Source organism: Crotalus tigris, unplaced genomic scaffold, assembly GCF_016545835.1.
Source record: "Crotalus tigris isolate CLP2741 ecotype Arizona unplaced genomic scaffold, ASM1654583v1 scf7180000017678.2327064, whole genome shotgun sequence".
Lineage (NCBI taxonomy): Eukaryota > Metazoa > Chordata > Lepidosauria > Squamata > Viperidae > Crotalus > Crotalus tigris.
The window spans coordinates 312,055-333,975 of NW_024096561.1; the positions used below are offsets into that span (position 1 = coordinate 312,055).

At 38.4% G+C, this 21,921-nt stretch overlaps 1 protein-coding gene across 3 annotated transcripts in view; it reads left to right on the plus strand.

Annotated features, from left to right (window-relative positions):
* The first annotated feature begins 1,380 nt into the window (after positions 1-1,380).
* The window catches only part of PPP2R2D (protein phosphatase 2 regulatory subunit Bdelta), a 39,086-nt gene continuing 18,545 nt past the window's right edge, over positions 1,381-21,921 (plus strand). The window contains exons 1-4 of one of the 3 annotated variants that reach the window (XM_039337404.1): positions 1,381-1,853; positions 2,092-2,184; positions 20,962-21,059; positions 21,636-21,801. In XM_039337404.1, coding sequence (XP_039193338.1) covers positions 1,847-1,853; positions 2,092-2,184; positions 20,962-21,059; positions 21,636-21,801 — 364 coding nt within the window. In that variant the 5' untranslated portion in view covers positions 1,381-1,846. The remainder of the gene's footprint in view (positions 1,854-2,091; positions 2,185-20,961; positions 21,060-21,635; positions 21,802-21,921) is intronic. The other 2 variants (XM_039337401.1, XM_039337402.1) reach the window with 2 other exon arrangements.

Genomic DNA, 21,921 nt, shown 5'->3' on the forward strand with positions numbered 1-21,921 from the left:
AGCACGTGGCTATTTTATAGTACAATATAAATTTAATAAGTCTATGAACATTCAGTACTAATTAATTTTTAGTTACAGATCTTAATCTCAGATATTTCTGATAAAGACATTATATAGATCCTTGTACTTACTTCACAAATCTTAACCTCAGATGCTTTATAACAAATGCATACCGGGTTATTTAGAATGTGTATTTATAATATAGAAATATAACTTTCTGATTAATTTTTCTATTTACAGCTTATGCTGCTCAAACAAGACTGATTGAAATGTCTAAGTTCTTGGATCCTAGAGTACAATGGCAAAGCACTTCTGAACAATGTTGCCAAGAAACCGCATGGACTTGTCCGCAAAAGACAAGACTAATTTGAAGACACACACAAAAGATTTGTAAGTAATAAAAAATGCTGCAAAACCGTTTCATATTATTGCCCAGAAAAACCACACGGATGCAGTCATGTAATCTCCAAGAGCGGTGGCTTTTTAGCCTGAGGAAGATCTTGTATTTTGCTTGTTGCTTAAAAAAAAAAAAAGCAGCCTCAGCAGATGGCAGCACCTGGCAAACTTTAGTCTCAGAAACTGAGCAAAATCAGAGCTGATTAATCTTGGATGCTGGAAGAGGTCCAGAGAATCACAAGGCTCTAGGCTAGGCTGGGAAGTTGGGGAAGGAAGCATCCATGAAGGCAGCGATGGCAATCCACCATATTATAGAAAGATTTAGGAAGTGTTCTTCTTAGAGTCTTATATTTTTTGTTGTATTATAATCCAAAGATTGAGTTCCGATTTTGATGCAGAAACATACCAAAGCTCTAAAACAGCCTTGGAAAATAAAAAAATGAAATGGGAAAAAAACAAAAAAACAAAAACAATTACAAAAGACAGATCTCAGCCAATGTACATATGTAAGCAATGTTAAGTCTTTTGGGGTTGCTAAACTATTGCTAACTTCTGGTTTTCAGAATGCTCACAAAATTGTATATCTTTTAATATATTGTGTTTATCAAAAAGGTGCTACCAGACTTCTTTGGTCACAGTAGATAAACGTGTCCTCCTTCCTATGCTGTCTTGCATACTTCTGTTCAAAATACCATTAAGTTCAGTGGAACTTATTCATGAAGATACCCGGAGTCGACCAATAAAGGCCATTCTGCAGCTCTGGGTGAGGGGATTTTGTTCCCTCCAGCAGTCCCGCAGTTTTAAAAGCTGAAGCCCCGGGTTGAACGTGCAATAGGAAGGGGGGGGAAGCGCGGCCATCCACAACAGCAGAAAGCCTCCACGGTTCCGACCCTCCCGCTACCCACCCACCGACGGCAATTGAAAATTGTTTGAGCGCTAGGGGGCGGGCCCAAAAGATAGCCCCGCCCCCGCCCCATCCCAAGTCCCGTGGGCTCTGGCGGGCGAGATTTGCTGGGCGCGTGAAGTCGGCGTCCTCGAGGTTCGCGGAAAGGCGCCCGCCTGAGCGTCCATCTGTGGCTCCGCGGGTAGGCGCCTCAGCCCGCGGGACGGCAACGCTGGCAGCCTCGGCCTCAAAGCCCTGACCTCTCCTTCGCCCGCCCGCCAGGCCGGCGTGAAACTTCCCGAGCTTCATCCCGCGGCCCGTGGTCCTTTCCCGGCCGGCGGAGGCTGGCAGGAGGATGACGTCACCGGATCAGGCTGACCGGCAATGGGCGCCATTTTGAAACCCCCGAACCTCCGGCGTCGTCGGCGCTGGCTGTGGCGGCAGCCGCAGCAGCAGCTCCAGCAGCGGCGGAGGCGCTTGTAGCGGCTTTTCCATCCGTCCCGGTTGATTCTTCTGCTTTGCGGACTTTTGCAGCCGGCGGTCTCCGCCAGGCACACGCCGCGCAACATGGCAGGTAAGGGGCACGCGTGGTGGCGGCGGCGGCGGCATTGGCTGCCGTCCTTGCCTTGGCGGGCGGAGGCAGGTCCCGGGCCCGCAGGTGGCCTTGGAGGGCCAAGCGGAGTCTGGGCGGCCCCCGCGGAGATAGGCTGGGCAGCTCATATGACCTGGCCGGCTTCCGGGCCTCTTCGGCGGCCGGAGAGGCTGAGGCTTGGGCAGGCTCGGTCCGTGCTCACGGCGCTTTCCATCTCCAGCAGGGGTGGCCGGAGGCGGCGGCGGCAGCGGCAACGATTTCCAGTGGTGCTTCTCTCAGGTGAAGGGAGCGATCGACGAGGACGTGGCCGAAGGTAAATGCAGCGTCGCGAATGACCCTGGCGCCTGCGAGGCCGTCCCAGGCCTTTGCTTTTTCTCTCTCCATTCTCCTCCCTCCGACCCAGGCTCTTCTCCACCTCCCGCGGGTGGCATCTTCGGGGCGGCACTTTGGGTTTTCGGGCAGGTGGCTGAAATAGCTACTTTTGCCCCCCCCCCCGGTTTCTTTCTGGGTAAAATGCTTTTCCCCCCCCCCCTTTCCCAGGCGATACTTCCACCTTCGGAGATGGTTTAAGTCCCGGACCACATGATGGGGGGGGGGCGGGGAGGATGGAATGTTCCTTATTTCTTCAGCAAGTAAAGAGACGGTGCTGCTTCGCTAGCACTGATGTTACCTAGTTGGGGTAAAGAAACGTCTGCAAGAAAAGCAGAGAGCATGTCAACCCTGAGCTACAAATATTCTCCTTTATTATTACTATGCTGCTTGGCAGTGGTAGCCAGTGTTGGGTGCGGAGCTGCAAAAGTCATAGCCTTTTCTGTGTGGGTGCCTTCATGATGAATGCAGCATGATTTATACAATCCTAACACCCATTTTTCTGAAGAACCTAAATGGGCAGGAATTATGAGAGATGCTGTCCAGTAGCTTCATGACCAAGTTGGAGGCCATGAAGTGTTTAAAGGCTTAAAGGCCACTGTAAGCCTTTGAAAACTTTTATCAATCTGTCAGTACAGGGATGCCTGCTTATTTTTGTATAATTCCCCATACCTCTGGTCCCTGGGAAAAGAGTGGGGATGCAGGGTCTGACTAAGTTGCTGCCATCTCTACAAAAAAGCTTTTTTTACATTCTGGAGAAATGACACTAGAATTGGATAATGGAAAGAAAGAAGAATGCAGGAGTGATTAGAATAGCTGTCAGTATTTCCTGGTTCTAATTGATAATGCAGCTCTTTGGTTTTAATTTAATGATTAAAACATGAGACTCTTTCTGGCAATGCAAAATTTTTACTCTTAATATGTTGATTAAGCTGAATCAGTTTGGAGCAACAATAACTACCTGCATTATTAGTTTAGCCTCTAACATATGTGAGAGATATAATTAACTAAATTCATTGGAATTTATTATCTGGCAAATTTACTTAGAATAGCAAGCAAATTACTGCTTCAGGTTCTAAATTGCTGATTATCTTTCTTTGCATCACTTAGAACTATGATTGTTCAGGTTATCTTTGATATACTCAAATGTACTTTTGAAAACAGGTATCTTTATACTATCTGAAAGATGTTAATTTTAATTTTCTTGTACTTTGCTGGAGTTTAGAATTATTCCAGGAAAAGAGGGGAGAGAATAATATAGGGTGTGGTCTGGATGAAGTACTGAAACAGCTTTAAATATAACAATGAAAATAGTGTCCTTTTCAGAATACTATATCTGATTTTTTCAAATAGAATTGAATTCTTTTGTATTTTATAAACAAGTCTGTAGATAAGGGGTTTTCATATTTCGTTGAACACATGTTTTGCAAAAGTGACAAGTAATCCAAGAAACAGTTTATTTGAGCAATGCTTCTTTTCTCACTATGCATAATTTAAAAACCCTTTTCTATGAATCATTAGGGTGTGCATACTGCAGTTTGTAACATGATGGTAAGTGTAGAACTATTCCCATTATTTAACTCTGAGAGGAGAGATCTTCATAGGAAAGAAAGTAATACTGCATTCTTATACATGTATTGTTTTTAGACACCACAATGACGTTTGATAGCCTTCACACAGTTCTGTAATTGAATGGCAGACAGCCGTGTAATGCTAGTAACAAGCTGTCTACATGCTTACATGCTTTCCTATTGAGCATAGCTAATACTTATGTGGAGAGTAGTATTTGGAGTTCTATTTATAGAGGAAAAAAATAGCCCCACTCATATTTGTTCAATTCTAGCTATGTTGCATAAGCAGCTGGAATTTTATGTGTAAGCACCTGGTCTTATCATTGTACTAGGAATTCATACTATTAAGAATGTTAAGCGCTATTGCCTTTTCTGTAATACTAGGGCCACAGAACTTGTTCTCTCTCCAGTTGTTCCTTACATTTAAAGGAACAGTCTAGCCCAGAGGCCCCCAACCTTTTGAGCACCAAGGACCGGTGCTGTGGAGAAAGGTTTTTCCATGTACCAGAGGGGGTATGGTTTCGCATGCTGCCTGCATCCCACAGATGGGGCTTCGCTTGTTTGTGCGGACTGATTGCTGGCATGCTGCAGACTGGTGCTGGTCCGCAGACCAGGGGTCTAGCCTATTGAAACATACTGAGTCAGCATTTTGAAGCTTCTTTGTTCCCCCTAAAATTTTAAATATATTTCTGATTTATGGGCACCAACTATGCATTAAATGATAATATATTGTAATGTAGACTGTCTTTATGGTATTTGAAAATGTAACTTACACATTGCCTTTGGTGATGATTATGTAATTTTGAGGGAATATATTAAAAGCAATTGGTGCTACTATATACTATATTAAACTTAGGTTCGTGTGTGGTGCCTCTTGCACATCTGGGGAGCAATAGACCTGCTTTCAGAATTTACAGAGGTGCAGTTAAAAGGCACGCTGCAACTTGCAGTAAAACATGCCATTTGAACAAAAATGGTCTGTTGTGCACTTAATCGAATGATGCTTTGATCCTAAAATGTTCCTCTTTGAAAATATGCAGTACAGGTAGTCCTTGACTTTCAACATTCCATTTAGTGACCATTCAAAGTTACAACGGCACTGAAAAAATGATTTATGATCATTTTTCAGTTACAACTTTTGTAACATCCCTATGGTCATGTGATTAAAATTCAGATGCTTGCAACTGGTTCATACTTATGACCATTGCTGTGTCCCAAGGTCATGTGATCATCTTTTACAACCTTTTGACAAACAAAGTCAATGGGGAAGCAAGATTCACTTAACAACTGGATTACTAACTTACAAACGGCAGTGTGGCAAGGAAGCTCATAAAATGCGGCAAAATTCACTTAACAACTATCTCACTTAACAATAGACATTTTGAGCTCAATCGTGGTTGTAAATTGAGGATTACCTGTATAGGATTTTTTGTTAAAAATTAAAATCATTCATGGGACTTCATAAGGAAGGTATGTTTGTTTCCATGATATATTCATAAACGGTTACAGTTTTGTCTTGTTTTTTGTTACTTAAGCCAATATAAGAAATCCTGCAAGAAGTATATTATTTTCAGCATGAGAACCCTAGACATGAAAAATGAAATTACAATGCAAGTATTCTGTTTAAGAAGCAGGGTTTTTAAGATCAAATACATGACATCATGACTATTCAACATTAAATTATATATGGATGTTTATGAAATTACTCTCATGTTTCTTTCCGATTTTTGGATCACATCATAGGGTTGTAAAAACATTATGCATGTTCAGTCTGCAATAAATCCAAATGAGTTCAAAGTGAAATTACAATAAGAATATAGAATATTAGCCTAAGAAAATATAAACTTCTTTTCAAATGTTTTAAAGCAAGTCTTTACAAAATAGTTTATTAACTTTATTAACTTTTTCATGAAATATAACTTCTGCTAAATAGCCTACAGTGCTATCTCTGCCATAAATGCATGGTATATTGCAAATTGCCAGCTTGCTACATTTAATTGGATTCAGTTATTTATGTGTATGTAGTTTTCCAAGAATGCAATCTTCCATCTGTATTAAGTTTTGAATTTTTTAATTTGTCTTTCCCATAAAGTGAGTTTGCATCTGTGTGTATCTGATTCAAACTCCATGTAGGTGTTCTACTAGTGTGGGAGAGAGAGGAGAGTGACCACAAAGGCAGGTTTCAGGATGTCATCCAGGATTATTTTGGTTCTGCCAAATTAAGACAGACTGCCTTGACTTCTGATTGCTGTTCTATTATTTGAAGGCATGCAACATTTGTTAGTGCAGAGAAGTCTGTTGTATCCTATAGCAGGAATTCTCAGATTGTTAACTCCAACAGGTCAAAAGCAACTTAGAAAGATGTCAGAATGTTCATTACCTGTTCAGACTTGTGCAGGTAAAGTTCAAGCGCTGTTAAAACTCCCTTTGGGCTTTGCCTTTGCAATTCAGCTGCATGTTTGCCCAACCAGAACAGGAGCAAGTTTTGACATTGCTCCTTCTTTGCCAGGGCAAGCAAAGCAAGAGCATTGTCAAAAGTCACTTTGATCTTTGGCTGTCATTTTGTTTGTGCAAACCTGCAAGGAATAGTTGTATTTCAGAGTATGATAATCCTATGGTGTATAGACTAAAAATGTAAAAATATTTTTGCCCGATACCAATATGATCAGTGCATTCATTTATTGAGATGGTCAAAACTCACTTTCCATTTTAGGGAATTGCAGAGTTGCAAAGTTTAAGAACCATTGCCCTACATACACTAATGCTATATTGTGACCTGCAGGTGGAATGAGAATGGTGGTTGGGCCAGTGTACGTATGTTAGTAAATACTGGCCACGTGTTCAAGTTTGTATCTTATGTATTGTGAAAATAATTGTTTTAACAATCTATAAACCTTCCTGTCACATATGGAACTATCATTTTGATAAATATACAGGATAACATAGTAAGACATTTTAGGCTGCTCAGTTATATGCCCATTCCTCTGTCACTTTACATTCTATAAATGTAAAGCTTGCTTGTTTTGTATATCAATAGAAAGGAAAGATGCAACTTATTCTAAGCAAACAACAGTTGTAATAATTATATATCTCTTATATAAAAATGTCCCAGGATGAAATATATTCAGACCAAGAAATCTCATTCCTTTGGTAACACAAGTTCTCTTAAGTTCTGTATAGTTTATAGTTTATAAAAATTATTCATCTTCCATTCCATTATAAAGAAGTTTTTCAACTGCTGGGCAATCCATTATATAGTTTACAATCCAGCAAACTTTTAATGCTGAAGGCTACATTTGCTCCCTCCACATACTCGTAGAGAAGGGTTGCTGCGTGCATTCTAGTATAATGTAGGTACTTTGACGAATGGATTGTATGGATTGCCTACCCATGTTTTGAACAGAAATGACTTACTAATAAGACATTGTTCATTCTAAGCATTATATTTTCCTCTGTACTTTGACAAACAGACATCTAGGAGAAAGCTGCTTTTGTTTCTCAAGCTACAGAATACTTGAGTGCTTTGGGGAGGGAATTTTTATTTTGCCACATACCTTGCTCATCTAGGGCCTACTTATCTAATGTGTTAATTGATTTCAACATACACATTCAAAATAGATTGTATTGTATGTCTCTGTAAGTACCAATAGCTGGGTGTGTGTTTTTTAAAGTACCTATTGTACTGTCTCACACACTTAACTTTGTTTGAAATTAAAAATTCTAATAATTAAATTAAAATGCTCTAAAGTGCCATCTCAAGAATGCCCCTGGGTCCTGTATAACCTCCAAGCAGACTGATAAATAAAACAAAGAGTGCTTATTTGCCAGGAAAGACATAGATAAAACTGTTTGAAAGTATCCTGTGAATTTAGGGAAAGATGTTAGGGAGTAAGTTAAAGTCTGCTTTCTGATGATTTTACATATTGTGCTTAGTTATCACCATCATGCAGGTATTACCACCTTGTGAATATGTCACTCCTATAATAATCTTGATATGGTAGCATTCTCAATATTTCCTCAATATTTCAAGTGTGCCCACAAGGCCAAGCAGCTTATCTGTCTGCAATTTAGGACATAGCAATTGAAAACTGATGACTAGGCAGCCTGCACATTATTTTATACCGATAAACAAAAGATCACTAAAGATGTTGAGACTCTTTTAGAAAGAGTACAGACAAGAGCAACAAAGATGATTAGGGGACTGGAGGCTAAAGCATATAAGGAATGGCTGCTGGAATTGGGTATGTCTAGTTTAATGAAGAGAGGGACAAGGGGGGACATGATAGCAGTGTTCCAATATCTCAGGGGCTGCCACAAAGAAGAGGGAGTCAAGCTATTCTCCAAAGCGCCTGAAGGCAGGACAAGAAGCAACGGGTGGAAACTAATCAAAGAGAACTAAGGAGAAACTTCCTGACAGAACAATTAACCAGTGGAACAACCTGCCTCCAGAAGTGGTGAATGCTCCTACACTGGAAGTTTTTAAGACGAGATTGGACAGCCATTTGTCTGAAATGGTATAGGTTTCCTGCCTGAGCAGGGGGTTGGACCAGATGACCTCCAAGGTCCCTTCCAACTTTATTATTATTATTTAGGGTATAAATCTCTCAGACTCACTGAATAACAATATAAACAGTACATAACATCAGTAAAAACCATCAACAGTAATAAAATATCCTCTGCAAAGCTAAGCAGCCACAATGTTAAAACATTTGCAAGAAATAATAAAAAATAAGGCTGGTACTGATGGCCTAAGCTATTTACTATTCAGTATAGTGGTAGGTGTTCCATTTAAACGGAACAGGGGAAGGAGGGTTGGAATAAAAGATAGCACTTAGGCACTGATCATAGCATCACAAGAACAGGCACTAAGTACCAGATCTGTAGAAGTAGATTCCTACCACATTAGTCTGATCCAAGGTGCAGACTGCAGGCCTCAGAGACAGTCCAACACATAGTGGCAGGGTGTAAGATACAGGCAGGAGCCACATATACTAAAAGATACAACCAAGTAGCTGGCATTGTTCATAGAACATCTGCACAAAATATGTGCTAGATCCTAATATGTCAGATAGGAGGTCCCACAGAAGGCTATGGAGAATAAGAAAGCTAAGATCCTGTGGAACTTCCAAGTACAGGCAGACAGGTAGGTACTGGCCAATCAGCCAGGCATTGTAGCAGTTGACGACCAAAATATAGTGTGGGTGATAGATGTAGTAGTGCCAAATGACAGCAACATCAGGAAGAAGGGGTAAGAGAAGTTGGAGGAGTACCAGAGTCTGAAGGAGGAAATGGAAAAGATGTGAAAAATTAAGGCCAAAGTGGTCCCAGTGATGATAGGAGCACTTTGATCTGTGGCTTCTAAGTGGGAAGATCCCAGAAACAACACCAGAGCTCTGTCCAGAAGAGTGCAGTGCTAGGAACAGCTAATCCCAGGCTTCTGGTAGAGCACTAGTCCCCACCCTTTCTGGCTTGGTGGCCCGGTGGTTGGGGAAGAGGGGATAGTTCCTTGTGCGTGGTAGGTGGGCGCTCATGAGCACGTGTAGCTCCATTTGCGGGCACACATGCCCACCGCTTGCATGGGGGGAACCTTGTGCAGAAGCGCAAGGCGGCTGCTCATGGGAGGGGAGCTCCATGCGCAAGTAGCCGCCAATCTCACAAGGAAAGCTTTGTGTGTGCTCACACGCTTGCCTACTTGCCTGCACAGTCCGGTTCTGAGCAGGCCTCAGTCCCGGGGGTTAGGAACCCTGTGATAGAGGGCCCAAGAGGAAGTCACACACAAATGCATTTCAAAAACTTCACTTAAGGGCTTTACACAGATGACAATGAAATAGACAACAGACATTCAACACTATTGAATTGTTTTCATTGAGAATGATGCAATAAGAGAAGATGTAATAAGAGAAGATGTATGCTATCTTCCATTCTCTTCAAATTTCTACAGAAATCCTTAGTATGTGACTCCAAGAGCAGCCCATCCCTTGATTACTGCCCTCTTCCCAACACCACTGTAATGTTATTACCTGCCTCTGTGCTTCTGTTGCTAGCCCTCTCCAACCTATAGTACCCCTCATCCAGATGAAAGGGCTTCATCCACACACTGAACTCCCCACCATCCTAATAGGTCAGTTGTCTTTGGGCCCTTCTACTATCAGTTAGTGCCCAAGCCTAACAAGTAGCCCCTTCTTCATCCATCTAACAAAAGCCACACTGTATCAGCACCACTGTCTTACCAGGTCTCCCCATAGTGGACAAATATAAAATCAAGTAATTTTCAAGGAAACTAGGGGAAGCTTCAGTCCCCCTTCCGCCTTTTCCTGGGGGCAGAGGAGAAAGTAATCACCATCTCAGAGAATTCCAGACCAGCAATACTATCCACCAAAGTCTAAACTGAGCATAAATCATAAGTCCACCATTTTCATCTTCATCTCTTGCTAACAAAGTTAATAAATGTATCCTATGAAATGGTAAGTATCAATTTGGCATTTCAGATTATTTAAGGTTATTAAATATTACAATTAAAAGGATAAAAACTAATACAAGCTAAAAGGTAAACTGTTTTTAATTGAAATAAAATTAAATCTTTAATTGAAATCTTTGGTTCCTTTTGGTTTCCTCTACAAACCTTCCAAGTTTCTTTAGGGTTTTTTTAGAATTCAAAACAGCAGTGTTTTCTCACACAAAGAATATTTACAATTAATTCCCAAACCTTATTTCAAATCCATTTAGACCTTTAATCCATTTATAACTTTTCAAACACAATGTTGTAATCACCTTTCGGCTGTTTATTCCAGAAAAAGAAATTTATAAGTCCTTAAACTTGTATTTACAACTTTTTTTTTTTTTGCCAAAGATTGACAAAAGCTAACCTAGTTTTTTTAGACTGACTTGTCAATCCAAAGGTTGTTAATACTGTGTTCCCCTGAAAGTGAGACTTTACCCCGAAAATAAGCCCTAGCTTGATTTTTGGGGTGGGCCTAATATAAGCCCTACCCCCAAAATAAGCCCCAGTTTTGGGGTGAGGCACACACCTAAAAATCAAGCTAGAGTGGGAAGGATGGAGCTTACTATTGCAGCCAGGCCTCCCATGGATCAAAACTTGCCTTGCTGGCCCACTTCTTCTGCGGCCAAAAGAGCAGCCATAGAAGAAGTGGGCCGGCTGGGTAGGACTGTCAGTTCTGCCACCATGAGGTGAGTAGAAAAGACCCCCTCCCCCCCGAAAATAAGACCTGGTGCCTCTTTTGGAGGCAAAACAAAATAAGACTAGATCTTATTTTCAGGAAAACATGGTAGCTGAAATCATTTAAATAATCTCCAAAAGTAATTAATGAAGGAAATGGGGGAACCCAGTATCCTTTTTAAAGGTGCCAACCACGATTTCAGGGAGATGGTTTTTCTCTAATCTCTAAGAATTCTAAACATGCCGAGGACCACTGTTTGGTGGTCTCTTCATGAGGACCAACTGTCTGGAGCACTTGTGGGTGATCACAAGCCTTCTCCTTGGAATTACGAAGCGCCATTCTACTCTAGCTTTCATTCTGCCACAATCAGCTCTGCTTTTAGCAAAGCCATCTCCAGTTTACCATTTCTCCCCTGGAAGTTCAGCATCTCAGATTATTCATAGAATAAATTTTAAATATAAGCAAACTAAGTAAACTGACGAAAAGATTGTGCATTACCTAGTTTGGTAATGAAATGTCTGCAAGAAAACAACCAAGCCCAGAAAGCACCGAGGACTCCACAAATTGAAAAGAGCTGTATTTGAAGAGCATACAGGTAGTCCACGAATTAAAATGATAATTGGAACTAGAATTTCCATTGGTAAGTGATGCAGTCATAAAGCATGGCAATACATCATCACATCGCTTAGCAACCATAATCTTAGTAGTGCCCATTGTTACTATTAACCAAATTCTGCCAGTTGTTAGTCTTCTGAAGCTTCTAAATCCTACTACTTATAGGCATTTCTTAGGCTTTACAAAGCATTTTGAGAACGGTCTACAGTTTGAAATGGTGGGAGTAGCCTTCTTGCAAAATTTCAGAAGGCCTCAAAAATCTTATGAAATATCGCGAAAACGAAGGGCTATATTTGGAGAACAATGTGAGCAGCCTCAAGAACAGCTGATATGGCCAGCAGTTGGCTCACATAGGGCCAGGCCGGGTGCACCTTATCAGCGCAATGAAGACAGCCAAGGTCAGCTGGGCATAGCAGGGCCTGTGGTGTGCAGGGCAGCTGGAGCTTTACACTGTATCACCACACAGGTGATACTGTGTGGTGGCACTGAGGCAGAAGTTGAGGTCTGGGAGCCGTGGCAAGTGGCTGAGACTGCTGAAGATCCTGGGCCTCTTGTTCAGCACCTCTGCTGCTGAAGAGAGCCAGTAAGCAGGGCACCAAAAGGGGAGATGGGTGGGTATAGCCAGTTGAAGCATTCTTACGGTTGAAAGTGCAAGCAGGCTGCCAAGCACCCAAATTTTGAGCATGTGATCATGAGGGCACTGCAACCGCCCTGTAATGGTGGGGTGTCAGTGCCATTTGTTAAGCACTGTAACTTCAAAAGGTCACTAAATGATTGTTAAGCCAGAATTACCTGTGATTAGTTTGTCATTTGGGAACTACCTATTTTCCTTAACTGATCTAAATAGTAGTGGCTCACTGTATTTAGTTTATAGGTAGTTTACATAGCCTGCAATTCCTTGAGTACTTAACAATACAGTTTAAAAATATATATTTCCTAAAGCATGTTCCCTAATTATAACCTACTTTTGGTCTAATTTAGAAATGATTTGAAGATATTTAATAATAAAAGTAATATAAACAGTGATATCTTTAGTACTATATCTAATTATTTTTTTAGTTAGTACTTATGGATAGGGTTTGAAGTATACTAAGTATACTGTTGGTCAGCTTTCAAGTACCATGTTAAGATAACACTACAGGGACAAATCTTATTTGCCTGCCCATCATCTGCATCATTTATTTTTACAATTCCTTGGCACATTCTATATTTTCTTACAAATATCCTAGAAGCAAATTCATTTATACACATTAAAATAAAATATCAAACAATATTCATAAATGTCCAAGGTTTGATAGAGGAATTTTGGTGACAAGCAGTATTCAGTGTTTGATAAATTTATATACTAAAAAGACTTCTGTCCTGTTTTTCTACTTAAAAGTACTCAAGCCAAATAAGAAATAATAAAATTAAAAATGTAGCATTTAACACCACAATTAAAATACAATATATATGTTTAACGTACCAATTAAAAGGATGAGAGCCCCATCATGTACTTTGGGAACAGCAGTATTACAGCTTTAAAGGTCATAGGGAGCATCTAGAATTTTACCTGGACATGCATTGTGAACCAGAACATCAGTCATTAAAATGATATTATATTTTCTGGGTTTTTAGAGGCAGACTTGACTGTAGCTATCATATTTTTGAAGTTGCTATAGCTTGCGTAGGGTCGTCAAGGTCTTCATGGGCATTCCCAAATAAAAAGCAATTTTAGAGGCAGCAAAAACATGGCAAACTCAGAAATAGTCAGAGACTGTGTACCTACTGAAGGTAGAAAAATGTTTCTCATACTATAGGTATCTGTGTGTATCAGGTAACAAAACCGAATCAAGGAATAACTCTAAATAGAGCTCTCTTACAGGGAATACAGTCCAATCCAGAGACATTTAATCAATCAAATATTGATCACCTTTACCTCTTACCAAGATCATGATTGCTTTAGCTGAATCATCTTATTAATCCCCATCTACAACATTGCTGCTTCCCCAGTACACAACATCCAAAGCCACACAAGCTGAAAGTGAGATTTAAAACTGAATGGGGTCAATCGTTTGAGAGATATTTCTTACTAGATTGCTCAATGCCTTCAACAATGGCAGAGCTTCTGATGCACAGACTGAAAAAGTTCTTAAAAATTCTGGGAGATACTCAGAAAAGTATCTACCTTGAAAATAGCCCATGTTGAATTATATGGCACCATCAGACATCAGGAATTGACCACTTTATGATAGTTTGTTATGTCATAAAATATTTTATGATAATTTTATGTTGCAAAATATTTATGAATTTGAAACACTTTAATTGCAGAGTTATGAGTTCTGGAGTTCTGCAGGATGATTTCTGCTGATGCGATGCTGGCAGAAAAATACTGTTTTATTTGCTAAAATATTAATTAATGAAAATATTAAATGAAATATTATTTCAGTCAAACTCGGGTTTAAGCCTTTCAGCATTACTTCTAGTTAAAAATTCTCCAAAAAACATGTAGCCATCTCAGTGTCTTGGCAGAGGACAGTTATGTTGAAGCTTAGATTCATTTGCTATTATCTCCAAATTCCAAAGATCTGCAAAAGCCTTGATTGAATCATCTGATATATTGCCAATAATATCCCCTTCCCCACAACAAGTGAGACTTTGTCCAAAACCATTATCTCCAAGGTAGACTATAATTGGTTTGACTATAATTGGTTTCCTGTCTCCCATTGTCCTACATACAAGCCAATAGTGGATGTCAGATCAGACGTATGGCTTCTATGTGGATAGGACCATTATTAACTGAGACAAATCCAAAGTTGCTACAAAGGCCATGAGATAACTACTTCAGCATGCATACTGACATCTTTTAGGTCTATTAGCCATGGTGGAAATCCCAAACCATTTAGTTGGCTGTTGGGTAGTAAGGCAGCAGATACACTAGTAGGATTTCTTATCTCACCCACATGCCTGCTAACAGTAAAAAAAAAAATCACAAAGCAGATAAGTGGACAAAGGAAACACTGTTGCAGCTGTGCTTCTCCATGGTTGCCTCTAAGACTGCTGGAACGTTTTGAAACCTGGAGTCAAAATTGAGTTAGAGGTGCACACCTGTTTCATGTAAGCAATTCTTTGGCAAACTCAGGATTAGATTGTAGTTGATCAAATATTATTTGAAATAGGAAGTGTTTTCAATTTGCAGTGACTGGTAACAAATGAGTCAGGAGGGGAACAGATGAAGGAATCACCACAATGTAACATTCTTCTTTCTCTTTGAGCAGTTTATATTCTATCTCCTATTCTGTCTCCTTTGACTCATAACTCCCCCCCCCCATTTAAACAATCTCTTCTTCCTTCTATGCTAGAAATACATTGTATTCTTATGAAACTTAACAGTATAAATTTTGCCAGAAAGAAAATTTCTAATGCCACACACGACTAAGAATATACAGACTGTCAGCTAAAAAACAAGAATCCTAAAGTGTATTACCACCAGAATTCCAGGATCTTATCTTATAGAACAGCAGTCCCCAATCTTACTGGGTTGATGGCTTGGCGTGGGGGGGGGGGGGAGAGGGGATAGTTTTGTGTGAGGGAGAGGCATGCGTGTGCATAGCTTTATTTGTGTGAGCAGCAGACATGCAACTCCTTGCGCCAGTGAGGCTGTGAGCGCAAGTGGGGCTGTAAGCACATGCACACTCATCCACTGCTATGCAGCCTGGTAATGGGCCACGGCCCAGGGTGGGGACCCCTGCTACAGAAGGCAGGCTAGCTTATAGCAGCAAAGACAGAAACAGTTATATACACACCAGAAGTCTCTGGAGCTAAGAGCTAACCTCTGTAAACTAAGCGGGAATCTAGCCTAAACTAAAGCCTTGTTCTGTCATCCTATGCTGAGACTATCTAGTTCCTTAAATTGATTTGCTAAGTACCATCCATGCGCTTATGGGTGGCATGAGTCCTTTTGCCGGCTATCAACAAGGTGAAGGATGGACCATTGTTAGTTTTTACTAATATGTATAAATAGCATATGCAATAGGTATATAGGTCACATATTAATATCTCAATTTTAAAAAACTACCAAAATGGTAACCAGAAATGACGAAAAGAATGATTCAGTACAGTTATTTTAGAATTAGTAATGTGGGTGGACAAAAATGCAAGCATTCTGGTTTTTAGAAATGTTTAATAATGGACAAAATGTGTAATTTGACCTGCTTGTATTCTCGTTCTATTTTGACATGGAGATTATTATTGCACAATTCATCTAACCACATAACATGAGCACTAATACACATTAAAAAAATAACGTCGCATTTTTGGTATCCTAGTTCATATATCAGTAGCATAAATTACATCTCTCTTAAATATCAACATACAGTAAAATAGATATAAATCCTTTAAAAATCTGCAACTTACAATATGACCAGAGTTTCATTTAAATGAAATGCTGATTAAATGGACAATACTCAAAAAATATGACTCATTTATACATTGATTCAACACTTACTGTTTTCCTTGGGGAAAAAAATGTAAGGCCTCTACAGTAATCAGCTCTCTTGAGTAGAGAAGCTGGGTCTCATGTTTCAAGCAATGAAATGACAGATATGAGTTTAGAACACCTTTCCATTATTATTATGGAAAGTCCTTGGCTTACGATCACAATTGAGCCCACCATTTAACTTGCTTACTGAGAAATTTGTTAAGTAGGTTTTGCCCCATTTTATGACTTTTCTTGCCACATTTGTTAAGTGAATCACTGCAGTAGTTAAATTAACAACACAGTTGTTAAGTAAATATGGCTTCCCCATTGACTTTGCTTGTCAGAAGGTCACAAAAGGTAATCATATGACTCCAGGACATGGCAACTGTCGTAAATATGAACCAGTTTTCAAGCATTCGAATGTAAAACATGTGACCATGGGGATGCTGCAATAATTGTGTGAAAAATGGTCATAGATCACTTTTTTCAGTGCCGTTGTAACTTTGGACTAAAAAAAATGTTGTAAGTCAAGGACTACCTGCACTCTAATCAATTTGATCAGAAAAAAAACAAAGACTGCTAAAAAACTGGAAATATTACATGTATTTTTGTTGATACCAGAATATATCAATTTGGATGATTTCGAAGTTAAAAGATGAAGAGAATAGGGAAAAGATTAAGATTGTTACTTAATAGAAAGAAGGGTGGAAGGTATAATTGTATGTTTTCTTTTTATTTTCTACTTTTTCTTTACTTTCTATTTTTTGTTTTAGAATAGAATAGAATATATTGCTATTGTATAACTCACAATGAAATTACATATACCTTTGTGCACTTTTACTGTACCCTGAGGAATAACTAGTGTGATCTTCAAGTCCATTTCAATTTGCAGATGCCTAAGATATTCATTTTATCTTTTAAGTTTGTTATATACAGGAGTTATATACTTTTTTTACCTAGGACACATACTTTCACTTCCTAAAGTCTTTGTAACATGCAGACCACAAATGTGGAGCAAGGAGGTAGAAATAGAGGTTTATCCTATGAGGATGCAAAAAAGAAAATATTAGAGTATGATAAAGAAAAATTATAGAAATAATTGCAGATACTTAGATGATTTACTACAAAACGCCCCACATACTTTTAATGCTAAAAAAGGTCAAAAGCGAATAGCTGAAAATTTAAAGTTGCTGAAAAAGATGTAATTTCCATTGCATTGTTTTGTATTGGGAGAAAGAAAGGGCAAGAAAAAGAGCAAGATCTTATAGTCAACAATATTTGGGATAGTTGATCTGCTCAGAAAATAGAGCTAATTTTGACATATCGACATATTTACTGATTAGGTTGGATACTTACAGAAATATGTCCACAGAAATTAAAACTAAAGGAGAGAATTTTCCCCTCCCAACACTCTCTTCTCTCTCTTGTCTCTCTTAGTGTTTCTGCTCTATCCAAACCTTAATCAGTATTTCCCATTTTGGCCCAGAAATTCTGGGAGGGGGTTAAAGTCCACAAATCTTAAATTGACATAGTTGGGAAATAATGGTCTAAACATCCTCAGAAGTACAAAACTCTTGATTTCTTGCCATAATTTTTAGTAGTTGGGTTTAATTTAAAGCATAGAAGATACTGATTCTGTTTTGGTTTGCTGTTTATTTGTTATCCAGAGTCACATGGTCTAGGCAGTTTTTAAATGCTGTTAACATTTTGATAAGGTGGGTAAGAAAAGAGAAATAATGTGTCTCAATAAGCTGTCAAATGCTAAGCGCTAGTCATTAACTGTAACTAGCAAAACAGCAAAGATGGGAATTGTTCAAACACGATAGTATAATCTGAATCAAATCTGAGAGCCTGTTAGGGGAAACACAGAACCAGTGGAGATATATTTTTCATATGTTTACCATTTGCTGGGTGAACTTGGGTAATGGGTTCTGTAATAATGATACCCCCACAGTGATATAGTTTTCCCCTTAATTAAAAGGCTACTTTATCTTTAACCATGAGATGGTCACAGTTTTGCAACCCAGATGTTGTATTGGGTGTATTGGTTGCTATTTAAAAGAAAAGCAAATATTTAGAGATAGAAACCCCATGAGGAGGGGAAGATATTTTCTTTTTTTCTTGCAACCCTTTATATTTCCATATTCATTCAATATGAGCCTTCTGTTTAGTGTATCTAAGAAGCAGCTGTCTAGATCCTTGCTATAGATACAATATGATGATTTATGCTTGGCAGTAACTATTAATGTATTTGCAGTTAATATTGCTGTCCTTTCGGAAACAAGAATTTATTTCACAAATCCTATGAGGAATTTAAGTAGTTTTGATAATATATCTTTATTGGATTGAATTGTCATTAGAAAATGCTTTTCTTATTGTTGTGCTTTTCTTTGTGAAAATAAAGCATAGCATTTCTGTGAAGTACAAGATTTTGCATTTTGACTGTGCTAGTGTTGACCTTATTTTATCTGAGAGGTAATAAGGCATAGATTAAGGAGTTGCTATGTTAAGGTTTAGAACTGGAAATTGATTATGGGGAAGAAAAAAATTCAAAAAGGAAGCAAAGTCATAACTATAAGATCCTTGAATATTATCTAATCTCTGTGTATAATCCCTTCCTCTACCTCTCACCCTATTTCTTTATTATGTTCTGTTACATAAGTAGGATCACTGTCATATTGGCAGTCCTAATATTAACCTTTTGGCTAATAATATTCAATAATAATGGGGTAATAATAATCAACAAACTTAAAATGGTAGGGCAGCAGCAGAACTGATTAGAGAATGAGAATGATGTTTTTTTTTTCTTTTTCCTTAAAAATCTACAAACATGAAGAATTTAGAGGATTTGAACAAAGCATCAGTAAAACAAGGAAGAAATTTGTAGTGCTTTTAATTTTTTTCCCCTTATAGCAGTAAAAGAATATAATGTTACATTATCATTTCTTTTAGTTCTCTTAATCTGATTGTATATGTCCTCTGCCTAAATTATAAAAATAATTTAAGCATCTTTGTGATGCTGCCGTCTGTGTGTATATGTAGGTCCCCTCCCTTCATTTTGTTCACTCTATATCAGTCAAAGCAGTAGGTTCATCGGGGTCTTTTCTGCTACAATTCTTTTTCAGTGAGCATGAAAGAATATTTTTCCAAGCACTCAATGTGTAACAACATTACAATTCTAGTGTAATTGTTAATCCTTAAATCCATTCTTCTATATATTAAGTAGATTTATTTTACTATCCCCCCCCCCATGACATAGATTTAGTAAAATAGAAAACACATACTGAAAATATAGTTAATATGTGCTTTCAACTATATAAAATCTACAAGTGAATAGCTTTAAGGTTAAAAGTTTTTGAATACTTTTAATTGTTTAATGAAAAGCAACTTTATTATATGCTATTACTCTCATATAAGAATAAGGCCTGAATAAGTAATCAACTCAAAGTGATTCTAGGCAACTTACAAAAAGGTCAACAAAACCTAACAAAAAGAATAAAAATCACAATTCATAAATAGAAAAATAGTAATAAAACAGGAATCCAGACACAAATAGGACCATCATCCAGTAGGGCCTCCAACATACAACAACACGTTTCTGATACATCAGGGGAAAAGTCAGATCCTCACAACCTTTCTAATAGCTGGCAGAATTGAGACCAGTCATATGTTGAAACAAAGATTGTTCCAGATAATAGCTTTCCTATTAGAGCATGTGAGAGAAGCAGATATCCTGAAGAGAAGATGGTCCCTCAAGTAGGGCTTTAAAGATGATAACAAGTGTCTCGATTTGTACCCGGAAGCTGCTAGCCCAGTGGTTCTCAACCTTTCTAATGCCGCGACCCCATAATACAGTTCCCCATGTTGTGGTGACCCCGAACCACTTATACATCACTGGGTGCCAAGGGCATGGCCAAAGAAAAGGGGAAAAAAATGGCAGACAGCCTTGTTTGGTGACCCCCATGAAATGGTCGTTCGACCCCAAATGGGGTCCCGACCCACAGGTTGAGAACCACTGTGCTAGCCAATACAGCATATTGGGGAGCGGTATTATGTGAGCATAGCAAGAAGTACTATAACTACCAGCACTCCTGTATTCTGGACCAACTATAACTGGTGTTCAAGGCAGTCCCATGTAGAATCACTGCAATGTTCCATTGGAGAATTTTATTTATTTAGCGTATGGTATCTGCAGAAGTCATGCAATCACTGATATACAAATTATATAAATATCAAATTATGTGGGCAATATAATATAGGAGATAAAATATTAAATTAAGATAAAACCATAATAAAATCACCATAATAAGGGACCATAGAATTACAGCGGGATAGATATTATAATTTGATATCTAAGGAAGCTTACCATCAAACTGTTTCAGTGTGGCTGCAATGAGATCATCCCAGGTGCCTTGACATTTCCTGAGGAAACATTCTTGAACTATATGTGTTATAGTTTGTTCCTGAGCACCACAATCACATTGCGGCTCTCGGCCATTTTCTACTTAAAGAATGATCTGTTCGATTGTGGTTATTAAAAGTTGCCCATCTTAACAGAGCAACTAAAAGTCGATACACACAGTGACTGAACTGGATATTGTATCCCTCACAGTCAAAAACTACAGAGGCAACTATTAGGCAACAATAGTAAAACTCACAAAAGATATTTAACCCCAATTGGGAGTGACTAAACAAAAATGTGGAGAACTATGGAAACTCCAGACTCACCAAGAAATAGTCTATCCATGACAAAGGACTAGTAATAACAGGAAGATCAGTGTTTGGGGGGGGAGTTAAGAAAATCATTGATTTTCTTTCATAACAATGTAGAATGGTTGTAATATATTAATTTGTCCTCAGCTGCAAATTATAAAATGATCTATATTTTACTTTTACAGCTGACATTATCTCAACGGTTGAATTTAATTACTCTGGAGATCTTCTGGCAACAGGAGACAAAGGTGGCAGAGTGGTTATATTTCAAAGGGAACCAGAGGTCAGTGAAAAGTGGTGTTTCAAACTTTTTTACAGTGTAATGATGTTACAACATCAGATTATTTTTTTAAAACAGATATTGCATATGAATTCGTGTTTATTTGCAAATAGAAGACTGGGAAGCTTTTATCTTGCTTATATTTCCTTAAGAACACAACAGAGTAATTAAAAATATATTAAAGAATATGCATATGTATAGATTTTCTATAATGTCATATGATTGTGGCGTTTACTATGCATGCATTTGCCTTTGTCACACAAGAAAACTTTCCTTTGCACCTCATTGGAGCCAGAGATGTGTAATAAAATTCAAGATATATCTTTATTACAGGATTTTAAAATATGTCATCTAGATGTTACTGCAATATTATTTTGGCAGTATTTGCAATCGTTTCAGACAGTGGTGATATTGTATTCAGTAATAACTAGACAAACTTTTGGGTCCCCATACCCAATTTATCTGTTTATAACATGGAAATAAAGTATTAGAGTTCTTGCTTCATCTGATTCTTTATAATGTTTAACTCATTAGAACACATACTATTTTATTTCTGTTCACATGTTTGTTTCCTTGCAGAATAAAAGCCGTCCTCATTCAAGGGGAGAATATAATGTTTACAGTACCTTTCAGAGTCATGAACCTGAGTTTGACTACTTGAAAAGTCTAGAAATTGAGGAAAAAATTAATAAAATTAGGTGGTTACCACAACAGAATGCTGCTCACTTCTTATTATCTACAAATGGTAAATATATTTTATTTACATAATAGTGCTGTGGATACTTTAATTGAATGTGGTGACTTGTACATTAGTACTTCCTCATTTTTGAATTTTTAATGCAATTGTAATTAACATGCAATTGTA